Source organism: Pseudorasbora parva, chromosome 15 (genome assembly GCF_024679245.1).
Source record: "Pseudorasbora parva isolate DD20220531a chromosome 15, ASM2467924v1, whole genome shotgun sequence".
In the NCBI taxonomy this organism is placed as follows: Eukaryota; Metazoa; Chordata; class Actinopteri; order Cypriniformes; family Gobionidae; genus Pseudorasbora; species Pseudorasbora parva.
In genome coordinates, this window is record NC_090186.1 from 32268562 (window position 1) to 32285900 (window position 17339).

General features: G+C 37.6%; 1 protein-coding gene across 5 annotated transcripts in view; it reads left to right on the plus strand.

Annotated features, from left to right (window-relative positions):
• The window catches only part of cdc42bpab (CDC42 binding protein kinase alpha (DMPK-like) b), an 82106-nt gene extending 64799 nt beyond the window's left edge, over nucleotides 1-17307 (plus strand). For 2 of the 5 annotated variants that reach the window (XM_067417803.1, XM_067417804.1), the window contains 18 exons: nucleotides 136-216; nucleotides 505-610; nucleotides 911-1047; nucleotides 1335-1474; nucleotides 1570-1651; nucleotides 2002-2221; nucleotides 2322-2384; nucleotides 3006-3298; nucleotides 3405-3699; nucleotides 3791-3888; nucleotides 4953-5037; nucleotides 5163-5286; nucleotides 5568-5685; nucleotides 7364-7481; nucleotides 7570-7727; nucleotides 9507-9581; nucleotides 11047-11100; nucleotides 15208-17307. In XM_067417803.1, the coding sequence (XP_067273904.1) occupies nucleotides 136-216; nucleotides 505-610; nucleotides 911-1047; nucleotides 1335-1474; nucleotides 1570-1651; nucleotides 2002-2221; nucleotides 2322-2384; nucleotides 3006-3298; nucleotides 3405-3699; nucleotides 3791-3888; nucleotides 4953-5037; nucleotides 5163-5286; nucleotides 5568-5685; nucleotides 7364-7481; nucleotides 7570-7727; nucleotides 9507-9581; nucleotides 11047-11100; nucleotides 15208-15339 (2379 nt within the window). In that variant the 3' untranslated portion in view covers nucleotides 15340-17307. The remainder of the gene's footprint in view (nucleotides 1-135; nucleotides 217-504; nucleotides 611-910; nucleotides 1048-1334; nucleotides 1475-1569; nucleotides 1652-2001; nucleotides 2222-2321; nucleotides 2385-3005; nucleotides 3299-3404; nucleotides 3700-3790; nucleotides 3889-4952; nucleotides 5038-5162; nucleotides 5287-5567; nucleotides 5686-7363; nucleotides 7482-7569; nucleotides 7728-9506; nucleotides 9582-11046; nucleotides 11101-15207) is intronic. The other 3 variants (XM_067417805.1, XM_067417806.1, XM_067417807.1) reach the window with 2 other exon arrangements.
• Nucleotides 17308-17339: the final 32 nt, after the last annotated feature.

The following is a 17339-nucleotide window of genomic DNA, read 5'->3' on the forward strand; positions in this document are numbered from 1 at the left end:
AAAATGAAAGTCATACAGGTTCAGAATGACATGAATAAATAATGACTTTTTTCATTATCACTTACTTTAGTGAACTCTTACCATAATCTTTGTTTATATAATAAAATGTACTGATATGTTGGTGTGTCCTTCTAGTTGATGGACCATACGTCACGTAGTCTTCAGACTCCAACCGGCAGATCAGGCTACGGGAGCTTGGGGCACTCATCACCTAAGGTAACACACAAAATCTACTTTCTAGATTTGATTTGGCAGGTATGCCGATATCTGACTATTCACGTCACAACTGTAAAAATTTTACTGCTCTATACATATGCAAAGTAGTAGATTAGCTCCAGCAAAAATAACTGTATTGTAATATGAACTGTTACTGTGATATAAAATTAATTGTATTGTGTGCTATAGAAATTTTGTGCAATACTCTTATTGTCCAGCATTGCTTGACTGTTTCATTTGGGACATCTATGGAAATGGGTTACATAGCTGATGTTCTCTGCTCCACAGCCCAAGGCGCACCAGTTTGTTGTGAAGTCTTTCACCATTCCCACCAAATGTAATCAGTGCACCTCTCTCATGGTGGGACTCATACGTCAGGGCTGCACATGTGAAGGTGAGAACAACAGAAGAGAAATGAAAGCTGGGTGTGATATGTGAATTATGACAACAATCAATATGACATTTTTGGTTTTTGAGATGATCAAACCTGTATGACTCTATTTCTTCAGAGGAACAGCCAAGAAATTACTAGTATAATCCTTTAAAGTTTTCCCTTTTGTGTTCCGACTAAATATTCCTACCGGTTTGGAATAGAATTCACATTGGTTTATTGATTGTGCCCCAATCCCAGGATGCCTTATTGACAAAATGCTCAGTAACATTCAGTACCTGTGTTCACCATCTCTCCTTTCAGTCTGCAACTTCTCCTGTCACGTCACCTGTGCTGATAAAGCCCCCTCTGTGTGCCCCGTCGCACCAGACCAAACAAAGGGCAAATTGGGAATTGATACCCAGAGGGGCATTGGGACCGCATATGAGGGGCATCTTAGGGTAAGATTTCTTCTGTTCTTTTCATTTTCTTTTCTGCCTATCCCCAGACCAAGCTCAATCTTTTAAGTTTGGACATTGGTCTTGGGAGTCTGCTATGTATTGTAACTGCACAAGAGGCATGATCAACCTACATAGTTCAATTGACTGCGCCATTCTCTGTCTTTATTTAAGATCTTCTGAAAATGAAACTCATTGCTTTTTTCCATAGTTGTTTGTTTGTGTGGATCTACACTGTGGGCCACAAACGTTTGGCTGCCTTGTAATGAAGATTTGACTGTTTTTTCCAGGTGCCAAAGCCCACAGGGGTGAAAAGGGGTTGGCAGAGGGTCTGGGCAGTGGTTTGTGACTTCAAACTCTTCCTGTATGAGCTTGGAGAAGGAAAAGGTGCCCAGCCTGGTGTCATAGTTAACCAGGTCATCGACATGAGGTGAGAGAGGTGTTCATTCAAATGTGATGCTCAAATAAGTCAAATATGTCATGAAATGTTTCAATATATTGTGCTTGACTCTCTATTCTGAGCAGGGATGAAGAGTTTTCCGCCAGCTCGGTTCTGGAGTCTGATGTCATTCATGCTAACAAGAAGGATATTCCCTGTATTTTTAGGGTAAGCGCAAACAGGCAATTTATTATTAATTATAATTTTTTATTCAGAATGGAAATCTTTATAAATGTCTTTATTTTACAGCAGTATTTAAAAATATTTATTTAGAATATTACTGCAATTGAATTATAATATATAATATTGTTGTTGCTATTGCCATAGAAAAGCAAAATACGGTAACTAGTTACACTGTATACATGAACCCATTTAGTCTAAAATCTGATTTCTAAAACAAAATAAATCAAATAAAAGCAACCAGGTGATTATATAATAACCATGACTGGACTAATGATAGCCTTAGTTATTTCATTTTTAAATTGCCTTTTATACAGTGCTATCCATTCATTCCACAGGTAACAGCCTCTCAGCTGTCCGCCTCCTCCAGTCAGAAGACATGCATCTTGATCCTGGCTGACAACGAGCAAGAGAGGACAAAGTGGGTGTGCGCTCTGAACGAGCTGCAACGCATCCTAAGGAAACACAAGCTGAAGGAGCGTTTCGTCTATGTGCCTAAAGAAGCCTACGACAGCACACTTCCTCTCATCAAAACCACGCAAACTGCTGCTATTATAGGTACGGAGACTCAAAACTCTTGTCAGATCAATACTATGTTAAAGAGCAAATATTAATATCCTTACCTAGAGTTTGACCAAAAATGTTTGGTTGTGTCTAGATCATGAGCGGATTGCCTTGGGGAATGAGGAGGGCCTGTTCGTCATCCACGTCACAAAAGATGGTAAAACTTCAATCACTAATCCTTTTACTTCTCCATTGTCTAATAAACTTGGTTTTGTAGTTTAGTGGTCAAAAATCTGGACTGGTAACTGAAAGTGTATTGGTTCAAACCCCAGAAATGCTGATGTATGAGCTACCAGGTTGCTTCAGGGTAAATACGTTTACTTAGAAGTTGAGTTAAAATGACTGTTCTTTCCAAATGTTTAAAACCGTTTTGACAGAAAAAAGGGGTCTATTGCATTGGAATGCTAAACATTTATTTAATTGTTGGGGAAAATGAAAACAACAGACTAAAATAGAGCATGACTGAACATTTTGAACTCATGCTGGACTAAAAATAACCATTATCTGTCATCTGTCTGAGTAAACCTTTCATTGGATAAAAGCAGCTAAATTAAGTTTTTTTTCTTCATATTTTTCTCTATTTGTTGGAGCAGTCAGACATTACAAATCTATTAAAGGTTGTAAACTATCAAAGTTCTTTTTTTCTTTTGTGGCCAATCATTTTGTGGCACATTGTGATGCATTTTAAAATCTATGTAGCACTATTGTTATTGAACCACATACACATTTAAACGAATGCAAGACCAATATCCACTGAACATTTTTGTCTTTCTGCTAGAAATCGTTCGCGTTGGTGATATTAAGAAAGTGCATCACATAGAACTGATGCCCATGGAGCACCTCCTGGCCGTCATCTCGGGCAGGAACCGACAAGTGTGTCTGGTCCCCATGGCGGGGCTCGACGGGAGGGAGATTGACAAGAATAAGGTGGCAGATACTAAAAACTGCCAGGCGCTGGTGTCCGGTGTGGTGCGCAATGGCACCTGCTTCTGCCTCGCCATTAAACGCCAGATCTCCTGCTTCGAAATTAACAAGAGCAAGTCTCGCCACTGCCATCTTGTGGACATACAAGTACAGTATTCAAAACCTCTCATTATTTATTTAAGTATATGCAGATGTAATTCATACTCATTAGATTAGATGCACAACAACATCAACAGCCCTTTCTGAATCTCAGGCTCCAGGAACTGTCCAGTGGATGGCGATGTTCAGCCAGCAATTATGTGTAGGGTACCAAGCGGGCTTCATGCGCTACAGTTTGCATGGAGAAACCCCTCCGATCAGCTTACTCCATCCTGATGACCCCACATTGGCGTTTATTAAGGCTGACAACCTGGATGCCCTTTGCGCTGTGGAAATCACCAATAAAGAAATGCTGCTCTGCTTCAGCAAAATTGCAGTGTACGTGGACACACATGGCAGACGCTCACGCCAACAGGAGCTGATGTGGCCCGCGACGCCCACCGCCTGCTGTGAGTAGAGAGAGGTTAATCTTCTGCTTAAATAATGGAGCAGTGAAGAGGTTTGGTTGGATTGACCTTGTGGCTGTTTTATATCTCGCAGGCTACAACGCCCCCTACCTGTCAGTCTACAGTGAAAATGCAGTGGATGTGTTTGATGTGAACACTATGGAATGGATTCAGACCATTCCTCTTAAAAAGGTTTGTTTTTTTCAATTTCAGATATCAAACTATAATACATGAACAACTGATGCAAAAATTTGAGGTCAGTATATTTTTTTGATGAATACATAAACTCAGCAAGGACCCATTACATGTATTAAAAGTTACAATAAAGACTTTTATATTGTTACCAAAATGCTGTTCTATTGAATATTCTTTTGCTCAGAGAATCCTGACAAAAAAGAATAACATTTTTTAACATTGATGATAAAAAAAAATAGCAAATTATAATTTCTGAAAGATTATGTGACACTTGAGCTGAAAATTCAGCTTTGCCTTCTCAGGAACAAATTACTTTTAAAAATATCATATATATTATAATATTTTAATATTAAATTATAATAATTCTCATATTACTGTTTTTACTGTATTTTAATCAAATAAATGCAACCTTGGTGAGTATAGGAGATTTATTTAAAAACATTTAAACGCTAATAACACATTGCTGTAAATTGCAAAAAATACTTATTAATACATATTATTAAAAATAATTATATTAAGTAGATATGTTTCATAAATATTTCAAGTACATGCAATTTTAAACATTCTCTCAGGTAATTACTGCCATCTCTAAATGTAATCAATAAAAAAAAAAAAAAAAAAAAAAAATATATATATATATATATATATATATATATATATATATATATATATATTATATATATATATATATATATATATATATATATATATATATATATATATATATATATATATATATAAAATTAAATTTAGTGATGGCAGTAATTACCTGAGAGAATGTTTAAAATTGCATGTACTATATATATATATATATATATATATATATATATATATATATATATATATATATATATATATATATATATATATATATATATATATTTCTTCAGAAAGGAAACAATTTTGCAGTTTAATGAGACCATTACCGTTAGCCTTGCGCTCAAGGTTGTGTTTTTGTCAATACATTGTCACCCAAACATTTTATTTATTGAAAGTTAAACCATGAATGAGTCTTCTTATGAATGAATACATAAACCCAGGATCTCACTGGCTCTGTGCAGGTCAGGCCGTTGAACATGGATGGCTCTTTGAATCTCCTGGGTTTAGAAACTGTCAGACTCTTCTACTTCAGAAACAAGACTGCAGGTAACAGCAGTGACTCCATAATTCAGTGAAATGCATTCATCTTGAGTTGGCTGTTGATGTTTGAAATGATAAATAATTCAGATTTGAATAATATGTCTGATAATGCATTATTTGCATGTGTTTAGAGGGGGATGAACTGGTGGTGCCTGAAGTGTGTGATAACAGCAGGAAGCAGATGGTACGCAACATGAGCAACAAGAGACGATTCTCATTTCGTATTCCTGAGGAGGAGAGACTGCAGCAGAGGAGGTGATTGACACACACACACACACACACACACACACACACACACACACACACACACACACACACACACACACACACACACACACCTTTGTGTACTACTTTGCTGAAAAGGTTAGCAGAGCTAGGATGTTGGTTCAAAGAATGCACTTTTAATGAAACTGTTTCAGACAAAGTTCAAATGAAAATTTCAAATGGTCATTAATGTCATTGTAAGGCTATTATATTAACCCGTGTGTGTGTGTGTGTGTGTGTGTGTTTGTTTGTGTTTGTGTGTGTGTTTGCAGAGAAATGTTGAAAGATCCTGAGAGGAGGAGCAAGCTGATCTCAAATCCTACTAATTTTAACCACGTGGCTCATATGGGGCCTGGAGATGGAATGCAGATCCTCCGAGATCTGCCAATGGTGAGAGGCTCATCTTTTAAAAGAATATTCTGGGTTTAGTACACGTTAAGCTCAATCGACAGCATATTTCACAATATATTTCACTCCTTTTCTTTAAAAAAGGAAAGATAACCATTGCTTCAATTGTAAGTCAGGCACTTTTATTGGAAGTAAAAGTGGCCAATTTGTTAGTTAAAATACTCAAAATGTAAACAATGCATGTTAAAGGCACACTATGTAGGATTTTTTTGCAGTAAAATATCCGAAAAACAACCAGGCCAGTGTTATATATTTTGTTCAGTTGAGTTCTTACAATATCCTAAATGTTTCCAACTATTAAATTGTGAGAAAATTGTTACTTTAACCAAGGAACCGGGACATCTGAGGGAGTAGCCTGTCAATTGCATCATATCTGTGATACCCTCGGTTTCTGGTTTTATTTGGCAGAAATGCTTTACTCTTAGCATCCGCTGTGAGAACGGAACACACAGAGTAACGTCATAACATCATTTTAAAAAGACTTAAATGTATCTAATATGATAAACATAACTGCGATACCTCATACTCATGACCGGAAAAGCAGAAATGGCGCCGGCGACTGTGTCCCTTCAAAATAAAAGTCCCGTCTCTCACGAGCCGTGTGCTGCGTAACAATTGCTCCAGCGGTCTCGCACAGCTCCCTCAACACTCGGTCCTGCTCCTCTTTATACTACAGTAATGTTAATAATCACATCTATCAACATGATTTCTGCCCGAGTCCTATCCCGATTCTTTTCCACCGGCTGTGAGGTGAAAACCACGTCGCAAGATTCTGAGCTCAAACCTGGCGTCAACAAACCACACCTTTGTTTTGAATAGGCTCCCTCTAGCGGACAGAAAAGTTACATAGTCCAGCTTTAACATGATTGTAGTCTTATATGCCAATTTACATTTAATGTATGACTAATAATGTGCACGTTTTAATGCAGGAATTAAGTGCATTTAGAAAATAAGCTTTTAAATCCTCAAAAAACTGCCCCCCTTCACTTACACTGTAATTGCATCAGTGTAACCTTGTTTTTTGCTTTTTTCAAAGAAAACAAACCAAAATAATTTGTATTAACAATAATAATCAACAGTTTCTCAAATGCTCTTGATTGAGCTTGGCTTGTATTGAAGTTGGAATATGCTTTTACAACCTCATTTTGCTTTGTACTTTTCTGGTCCTTTATCAAGTCATTGTCAAAAAAAAAAAAATATATATATATATATATAGTTCTATTCAGCAAGGATACATTAAATTGATCAAATGTAATTGTAGAACATTAATACAATTTTCTATTTAGAGTATTTGTTGTTCTTTTGAACTGTCTATTTATCAAAGAATCCTGAAATAAAAGGATCCAAAAATGTTTCTGCAAAAATATTAAGCAGCACAACTGTTTTCAACATTTACCACAATATGAAATGTTTCTTGAGCACCAAATCAGCATTTTTGAATGATTTCTGAAGGATCATGTGACATTATCTTCTCTCTACATTTATTGATGTGTCATGGGTCATTTATGCATCCTGTATGGATAGCAACATATCATAAAGCTCATTATATTGAAACCCATAGTTTGTTTTCATCAAGTCATGTTTGTCTCACTCATTGCATGCTTGTGTGTCCCTGTTCCTCTGTGTGTGTGTGTGTGGTGTTTCTCTGTGTAACCTGTAGAATGTGCGTGCCCAGGACAATCGGGCCGGGTTCAGTGGATCCGTCAGCATCCCCTCAATCACCAAAAACCGAGCCGAACCTGGGCGTTCCATGAGCGCAAGCAGTGGTCTAGGAATGCGTAAGTACACGCACGTAGCTGCTATTATATTTATCAGATTTCTATGCGTTTCATTTTCTACCAACTTCTTTCCTGTCCTCTCTATCAGGGACCTCCTCTCAGAACGGGAGCGCACTGAGGAGGGAGCTGTCGAGCAGCAGCTACAGCTCCAAACGTCAGACCATGACATCACCTTCAGAGAGCTCGCTGTCTTCAGGAGGAGGGATGGATGTGGGCGAAGCGCCACTCTCTCAGTTTGATAGAGAGGTGAGTCATGATGGAGGAATCAGGACAGTGGTATCTTCATTACCTCATCACATCAATGCCAGATTTGCACAATGCAGGGACATCACGGCACATGTCCAGCAAGCTATAGTATCCATGATGAATTTAAGCCTTATGCTGACTTCACGTGCTATAGGAATACAAGGTTTCTTATTGGAAACTGGGCATGAATAACCTCACAAGTCGTATTTATTACTGTGAAACTTTAAACATGGTGGAGGACTACTGCTGTGGTGGGTTTTATTAATTTTATTCGTTTTTCCATTCACAATCTATATTGACCATTTGATGCATATTGTATGTAATTTAGACAAAAATAGGATTTATTTGACCAAAATCAAGCTGACTATCTAGATAGCATGTGTACAATAGCACAAATAATATTTATCAAGACTGTATATTTAATTCAAAATCTTCAATGCATTTTTAGCTTACATTACTTATTATTCTATCCAACAAAAAGCACTTGAATGTGACAAACAATCGTTTAATTTATTTAACGTTTAACTTTGTTTCTGAAGCATGTGAAGACACATCTTATTATACGCAAACAGTTTTAGGCACCAGGGATAGTTTACCCAAAAATGAAAATGTGATGTTTATCTGCTGACCCCCAGGGCATCCAAGATGTAGGTGTGTCTGTTTCTTTAGTAGAACACAAATGAAGATTTTTAACTCCAACCGTTGCTCATATGATGCATGTCAATGGGGTGTATTTATTTCAGAGTAAAAAACACAGACATAGGAATCCATATTAAGCCCTGTGGCGACAACTTGATGTCTTGAGACACGAAACGATCGTTTTTTTGCGAGAAACCGAACAGTATTTGTGGCATTTTTTTTAACCTCATATCAGACAAATCTCATCTAGTATTCCCAACTCCATTACTTTCATCCAATAATGTCAAAATCCCGGTGTGATCACAGATATATAAATATAGATCCTCATTAGTGCCTGCACAGATCGGTTGAACGAGGAATCTATGTAAATTGTCTATGATTGCACCGGGATTTTGACCTTATTCGACGGAAGTAATGGCGCTGGGAATACTAGATGAGATTTGTCTGATATGAGGTAAAAAAACCCCTAAAACGATCAGTTTCTCACTGAAACTGATCGTTTGACAAGCATTATACGAGCAACGGTTGGAGTTAAAAATCTTAATTTGTGTTCTACTGAAGAAACAAACACACCTACATCTTGAATGCTCTGGGGGTAAGCAGATAAACATTCAATTTTTATTTTTGGGTGAACTATCTCTATAAAAACGGACTACACAAGTTATTTTTTGTTCTTTTTGTAGGATCTCTTTTCTCTCATACACCAGTGTTATATTTGAAAACACAAAGTCAGAGTTAACTGTCAATGATCTACTTACTGTTGTTTCTAAAAAAAAAGATAATTTATTCACCCTACAACACGTTCTATAATCTGTTAGATTTTTTTCTGCACACCTCCTGACTTAAAAAACAGCTTTCCCCATTCCTTCCCATGAGGCCGGTTTGCCTCAAAGCAGTTGAATGCAAGTGAGCCCTAGTGCTGTGTTTCCCCTCCACCTAGCTTTGTCAGTGCTTTCGCCACTTTATGCCTGCCGCCCCATTCCACTACATCCAACAGTATCCTTAGCAAACCACCCACCTGCGCCCTTATCTCACCCGTCATCCCCCCATGTCTCTGCGCTTTGCGCTCCCTGGCCGCCCTATTCTCCTTCAACAAGTGTGGAAGCCATTCTGGCACTCAGTCTGCCCTTTCCTTCTCAGTGGCAGGCGGTATCGCCCTCGGAGAAGACCCCTGATCTGAAAAGGGCTTTAAGGACCCTGCTTAGTAAGATGAAGGTAAACGCCACACTTTTGCAGTGAAACACACACACGCACATACACGCCTGCTGTCATCCGCTCACTCGGGCAACCCTGCAGAGTGCTTTACCCACTACCCATTTTTAAACCCCACAGCCTTGTCGTCCACTGCCCACAAGTGAAGCAGAGTGCTTCGGTTGGGAATGCCAAGCTTCCATCCGCATGTTTCGCCTTCATACTGCTCCCGCTGGCCAGCCCCTGTGAAAATGAAAGTCTTTACGAGAAGAAAAGAGAGTTGGGCTAGAAATCTACTTATATGCAAGTACACAAATGCTTGGTGGATACTAAAGGTGGTGCTAAACTTAGGAAATGACTGTCATTAAACCAAATGTGTAATTATTCAGGTAGCTAGGGATAAACATATTAAAGGAACACATCGACTTTTTGGGACTTTAGCTTATCCACCGTATGCCCCAGAGTTAGATAAGTCCATAAACAACATTCTCATCTCTGTGCGTGCCATAACTCTGTCTGACGCACCCACCGCTAACCTAGCTTAGCACAAAGACTGGGAGTAAACGGCTCCATTGTCTACTGCTCAATAAGTGACAAAATAACGCCAACATTTTTCTTTTTACATGTTGTGATGTGTATAGTTACATCGTGTACTAAGGCTGACGGTAAATGTGTGATTTTTCTAGACCGATATGGCTAGGAACTAAACTCTCATTCCAGCGTAGTAATCAGGGAACTTTGCTGCCATAGCAGTGGCGCAATGGTATTACTCAGCGCCTGAAAATAGGCTAACTTCCGTCAACATAACCGTTTCATTTACCGTCAGTTTTAGAACACAGTGTAACTATACACATAGTACACACAGAGTTATGGCACGCACGGAGACGAGACCGGTATGTATGGACTTATCTAACTCTGGGGGATACGGTGAATTAGCTCAAGTCCCAAAAAGTCGGCGTGCTTCTTTAACAGTAGAAGAAAACTACACTAGTGTACTATAGCGCCCCCTTTGGAATGCAACATGTGAACATTTAGTTTGCATTAACATACTTGCAAAGAGTATGTTTCAAGTCTGTGGAGTCGCTTTGCAGCAAAGCTTAAGAAATAAGTTAATCAAAACCAGAGTTAACAACTGCGAACCACTTGCCATGAGTGTGTTTTTGAGAAAAAGCACTTAATGTGCCTTTACTTTATAGTGCCTTTTTCTCAAAAACGCGGCTCGATTAAAGGACCACCACCACTTTTATGCTTTTTAGACATGGCAGAGGCCCGTCAGGAAGGCAAATGCAATAGTATATAATGTAAACATTCAACTATTGTCCTTTAAATCAAGCAAAATTCAAGTAGTTTAGCACATATGTAGTTTTGCTATTTGTATATTTTGGGTAAGTTAAAGTGTTAAAGGGGTAGTTCACCCAAAGGAAAATTCTGTCCTCATATACTCACCTTCATGTCGTTCCAAACCTGTATGACTTTCTTTCTTCTGCAGAACACAAACGATGTTTTGAAGAATGTTTCAACTGTTTTTGTCCATACAATGAAAGTTAGTGGGGTCTAATGTTTTTTTTGTTTTGTTTTTGGTGAATTATCCTTTTAATACTGATTAATATTCTCTATATGGCGGCATGTGAAATGGTGAACCAAGCATGTCATGTTTACAAAGCCATCCTGTTAAAAATGGCTAAAAGTCAGAATCAACTTGACTGGGTTTATTTGCAACTTTACAGTATTTTTTTATTCATTGCATGTGCACACTACCGTTCAAAAGTTTGGGGTCGGCAATATTTTTTATTTTATTTATTTTTTTAAAGAAAGGAAATTTCCTTTTATTCAGCAAAATTATTAGTTAAGAGTTTTACATTGTTTCAAAAAAAAAAAAAAAAAAAAAAAAAATATATATATATATATATATATATATATATATATATATAAATAAATAAATAAATTTTGAACTGTAATTTTGATCAAAAAATCCTGAAAAAAGCATAATGATTTCCTCAAAAATATTAAACAGTATAATTTTTTTTAAACTGATAAGATATAATAGAAAAAGGTTTCTTATATATTTATAAGAAATGTGTGTGTGTGTGTGTTTTTTTTTTAAATTTATATATATATATATATATATATATATATATATATATATATATATATATATATATATATATATATATATATATATATATATATATATATATATATATATATATATATATATATATATATATATATATATATATATATATATATATACACTCTCAGAAAAAAAGGTACATTGCTGTCACTGGGGCGGTACCCTAAGGTACAAAAGTGAAAAGGTACATCTTTGTACCTTACTCAGTCCTAAATGGTACATATTAGTACCTTAAAAGGTACATATCAGTACTTTAAGAGTGCGAAGTAGTACCTTAAAGGTACATAGTAGTACTTTAAAGGTACATAGTAGTACCTTTTCAGTTTTGTACCTTAGGGTACCGCCCCAGTGACAGCAATGTACCTTTTTTCTGACAGTGTATATATATATATATATATGTATATATATATATATGTATATATATATATATATATATATATATATATATATATATATATATATATATATATACAGTCTTGTTCAAAATAATAGCAGTACAATGTGACTAACCAGAATAATCAAGGTTTTTCGTATATTTTTTATTGCTACGTGGCAAACAAGTTACCAGTAGGTTCAGTAGATTCTCAGAAAACAAACAAGACCCAGCATTCATGACGCTCTTAAGGCTGTGCAATTGGGCAATTAGTTGAATTAGTTGAAAGGGGTGTGTTCAAAAAAATAGCAGTGTGGCATTCAATCACTGAGGTCATCAATTTTGTGAAGAAACAGGTGTGAATCAGGTGGCCCCTATTTAAGGATGAAGCCAACACTTGTTGAACATGCATTTGAAAGCTGAGGAAAATGGGTCGTTCAAGACATTGTTCAGAAGAACAGCGTATTTTGATTAAAAAGTTGATTAGAGAGGGGAAAACCTATAAAGAGGTGCAAAAAATGATAGGCTGTTCAGCTAAAATGATCTCCAATGCCTTAAAATGGAGAGCAAAACCAGAGAGACGTGGAAGAAAACGGAAGACAACCATCAAAATGGATAGAAGAATAACCAGAATGGCAAAGGCTCAGCCAATGATCACCTCCAGGATGATCAAAGACAGTCTGGAGTTACCTGTAAGTACTGTGACAGTTAGAAGACGTCTGTGTGAAGCTAATCTATTTTCAAGAATCCCCCACAAAGTCCCTCTGTTAAAAAAAGGCATGTGCAGAAGAGGTTACAATTTGCCAAAGAACACATCAACTGGCCTAAAGAGAAATGGAGGAACATTTTGTGGACTGATGAGAGTAAAATTGTTCTTTTTGGGTCCAAGGGCCACAGGCAGTTTGTGAGACGACCCCCAAACTCTGAATTCAAGCCACAGTACACAGTGAAGACAGTGAAGCATGGAGGTGCAAGCATCATGATATGGGCATGTTTCTCCTACTATGGTGTTGGGCCTATTTATCGCATACCAGGGATCATGGATCAGTTTGCATATGTTAAAATACTTGAAGAGGTCATGTTGCCCTATGCTGAAGAGGACATGCCCTTGAAACGGTTGTTTCAACAAGACAATGACCCAAAACACACTAGTAAACGGGCAAAGTCTTGGTTCCAAACCAACAAAATTAATGTTATGGAGTGGCCAGCCCAATCTCCAGACCTTAATCCAATTGAGAACTTGTGGGGTGATATCAAAAATGCTGTTTCTGAAGCAAAACCAAGAAATGTGAATGAATTGTGGAATGTTGTTAAAGAATCATGGAGTGGAATAACAGCTGAGAGGTGCCACAAGTTGGTTGACTCCATGCCACACAGATGTCAAGCAGTTTTAAAAAACTGTGGTCATACAACTAAATATTAGTTTAGTGATTCACAGGATTGCTAAATCCCAGAAAAAAAAATGTTTGTACAAAATAGTTTTGAGTTTGTACAGTCAAAGGTAGACACTGCTATTTTTTTGAACACACCCCTTTCAACTAATTGCCCAATTGCACAGCCTTAAGAGCGTGCATATCATGAATGCTGGGTCTTGTTTGTTTTCTGACAATCTACTGAACCTACTGGTAACTTGTTTGCCACGTAGCAATAAAAAAAACCTTGATTATTCTGGTTAGTCACATTGTACTGCTATTATTTTGAACAAGACTGTGTATATATATATATATATATATATATATATATATATATATATATATATATATATATATATATATATATATATATATATATATATATATATATATATACACGTACACACACACACACCAATCAGGCTTGACATCATGAACACTGATATAGTGATTACACTTTATATTAGGCAGCAAGTGAACATTTTGTCCTCAAATTTGATGTGTTAGGAGCAGGAAACATGGGCAAGTGTAAGGATTTGAGCAAATTTGACAACGGCCAGATGATGACTAGATGATCAAAACTGCAGCTCTTGTGGGGTGTTCCCGGACTGCAGTCAGTATCTATCAAAAGTGGTCCAAGGAAGGAAGAGTGGTGAACCGGCAACATGGTCATGGGCGGCCAAGGCTCATTGATGCACGTGGGGAGCAAAGGTTGACTGTGTGGTCCAATCAAACAGAGGAGATACTGTAACTCAAATTGCTCAAGAAGTTCATGCTGGTTCTGATAGAAAGGTGTCAGAATACACAGTGCATCACAGTTTGTTGTGTATAAGGTTGCATAGCCGCAGACCAGTCAGGGGGCCCATTCTGACCCCTGTCCACCGCTAAAAGTGGACCACGGAGCAATGGAAGAAGTGACCTGGTCTGATGAATCACGCTTTCTTTTACATCACGTGGCTGGTGTGAGTCAGTGTGATGCATTGGCCAATGTTCTGCTGGGAAACCTTGGGTCCTGCCATCCATGAGGATGTTACTTTGACACGTACCACTTACCAAAGCATTGTTGCAGACCATGTACACCCTTTCATGGAAACGGTATTCTCTGGTGGCGGTGTCCTCTTTCAGCAGGATACTGTGCCCTGCCACAAAGCAGGAATGGTTTGAGGAGCACAACAACGAGTTTGAGGTGTTGAGTTGGCTTCCAAATTCCCCAGATCTCAATCAAATGGAGCATCTGTGGGATGAGCTGAACAAACAAGTCCAATCCATGGAGGCCTCACCTCGCAACTTACAGGACTTAAAGGATCTGCTGCTAACATCTTGGCCAGATACCACATCACATCTTCAGGGGTCTAGTGGGGTTCATATCTCGATGGATCAGGGCTGTTTTGCAACAAAAGAGGGACCAACACAATATTAGGATAATGATGTTATGCCTGATCGGTGTATGTATAAAGAGAAACAGAGAAATTATTTCAAATTGCAATAATAATAAAGATACACAATATTACTGTTTTTACTCAATTTTAATCAAATAAATGTAGCCTTACCGACCCCATACATTTTAAAGGATGGTGTAGCTAATTTTTCATATGTCCATTGTCTTCATCTTGTGTTTTTGAAGTAAACCTTTAGCCTTAGATTATTATAGTAGTGAGTGACTCTCTTGAGCAATATATTCTGTAGACGCTGTCTCTGTTTTTACAATATTTTTTTGTTTTTGTTTTCCAGGACTCCGATTCGCCCCGGCACTCCACTGCCTCCAACAGCTCCACCTTCAGCAGCCCGCCAAGCCCCGCCTCCCCGCACAAGACAAAGTCCCTCTCACTGGAGAGCACAGACCGCGCAAGCTGGGACACATGATGGACTCAACAGTGAACCAATCACAACAAACTGAGAGTCTGCCTGTAACAGTGCCCCACCCCCTCCCATACAGTCGCACTACAGGCCCCTCCCACCTAATTTGCATAAACAATCACCACTGGGGAACATACAAAGGAAAAAAAAACACCAACATGAGAGCGTTTGTATGTGCGAGTGGATGTTTGAGCGACCAGGACACGCATTGGATAACGACCCGCAAAGCTGATTGGAGGAAAAAGTGGAGGATCCATTCTGGATTGAATTGTTACTGGTGTTTGTACATAGACCGGGGTTAGGGGTGAACTTTAATTTATTTATCATTTAGCCATTTCAAGGTGGAAAATACTGTCACGTCCCTCACTCCTCAGCTGTGGACCATACGGGAATGATGATTCCATTATAGAATCCCACTAATTTACCAGGAGAAAACCGCAACGATGTATATTTTTTATTTGCTTTTAAAAGTGATGTGTGCAGTGATTCGTTTGTTACTTCAGCTAAATGGATGCGAGACCTCATCTAATGCTTCCTGTCCTATATTTGTAGGAATTTCTAGAGGCTTTCTGACATGACGACACCTTGGAATCTGTTGCCATCATCATCGCCAGTCTCCATGTAATCCGAACCTTCCGTGAACCAACATGACCTGTGAAAACACATCACAGTAATGTACATAGGTTAAAAGTATAGTATAATATATAATAAGGAAATATTGAAGAGATAAACTATGTGGAAAAAAATCTCACTGCTTTTATTTTTAAAGAATTATTTTAATATACCCGCACCATTTAAAACAAAAAAACCTTCAGTTGCGTCAGTTCTTTTATTTTGTTTTGTGAGATGATACTGCCTTCTGTATTTTTATTTCTTTTCATATTTTTGTGAGACGCAGGCCAAGTTGTTTTACTACAAAAAAACAAACAAAAAAAAACTGCATAATGCCCGCCGGCTTCACTCCTGCTTTATGCATTGACCAAAACTGTACAAATATCAGCAAGTTTGCATATAAATATCATATTTCTGCTGGAGCTGTTAGGTCTAAATTGTAAAACTTGTCCAACATGTAATTGGAGATTTGCAGACAAAAGCCTCTTAGTTTAGTTCCTGGATGGTTTCATGGTTACAGTATGGGAAATAGTCAACACACTTTGCTTCACCCACATAGTTTGGCACTTTCTACCCTGGAAAAACAGGGAAACTTTTCAGAAAATGTTCACTTTTCAGAAAATCATTCATGGATGACAGTAATTTTATACCGCTAAGTGTTAAAACATACACCACTGCTAATGTTAAACTACATTTTAAGAATCTGCTCCCACAAAACCAATATATATTTGTCGTTTATGTAGTTGTCAAATTGCAGCAACAAAACAAAAAAAAAATAGAAATGGTTAAAACTTCTCAAAAAAGTGCATGTCTAATGAGCAACACAGGCTTCACTTTGTCCCTTATTCTGTTTGCAGTTGATTTAATTTAGTTGCACAAGAAAGCGAGTCTCCCGCCTCATGCAGGCTTCTGTTCGGTCCTCACGTCTTGATTTCTGCACCAGATTCAAGTCTGCTCATTCCACAAATGGTGAAACTCGCACAATTGGATTAGTTTGTTAAAAGGTTTACAATAAATTGGCTTTCAGTTTTGCAGTATCATTCCAGTAGTAACAGGAAAACGAGCTCATTCTCATCTCAGTTGTTTTTTTGCTTTGCTTAGGATATGCTTTTTAATAATTTGTACAGTTTTGCATGTCATAAATGTCCATTCCATATGTTTCACGGTTCTATTGTTTCTCACTCACGTGAAAAGGGCGGATATCACTTCAAGCAACGAGGAATGGTTTTGCACAGATGTATTTAAGGTGGAAGATCAAACAAATCTGGATAAACTGGCCACTATGCATATTTTGAGACGTTACTATATTAACCTGACGCTGATGTAACTCAATAAACGGAGGGAAATGACACACATGGATAACTGTGTTGAGTGGTGGTTTTATTTTGTACATA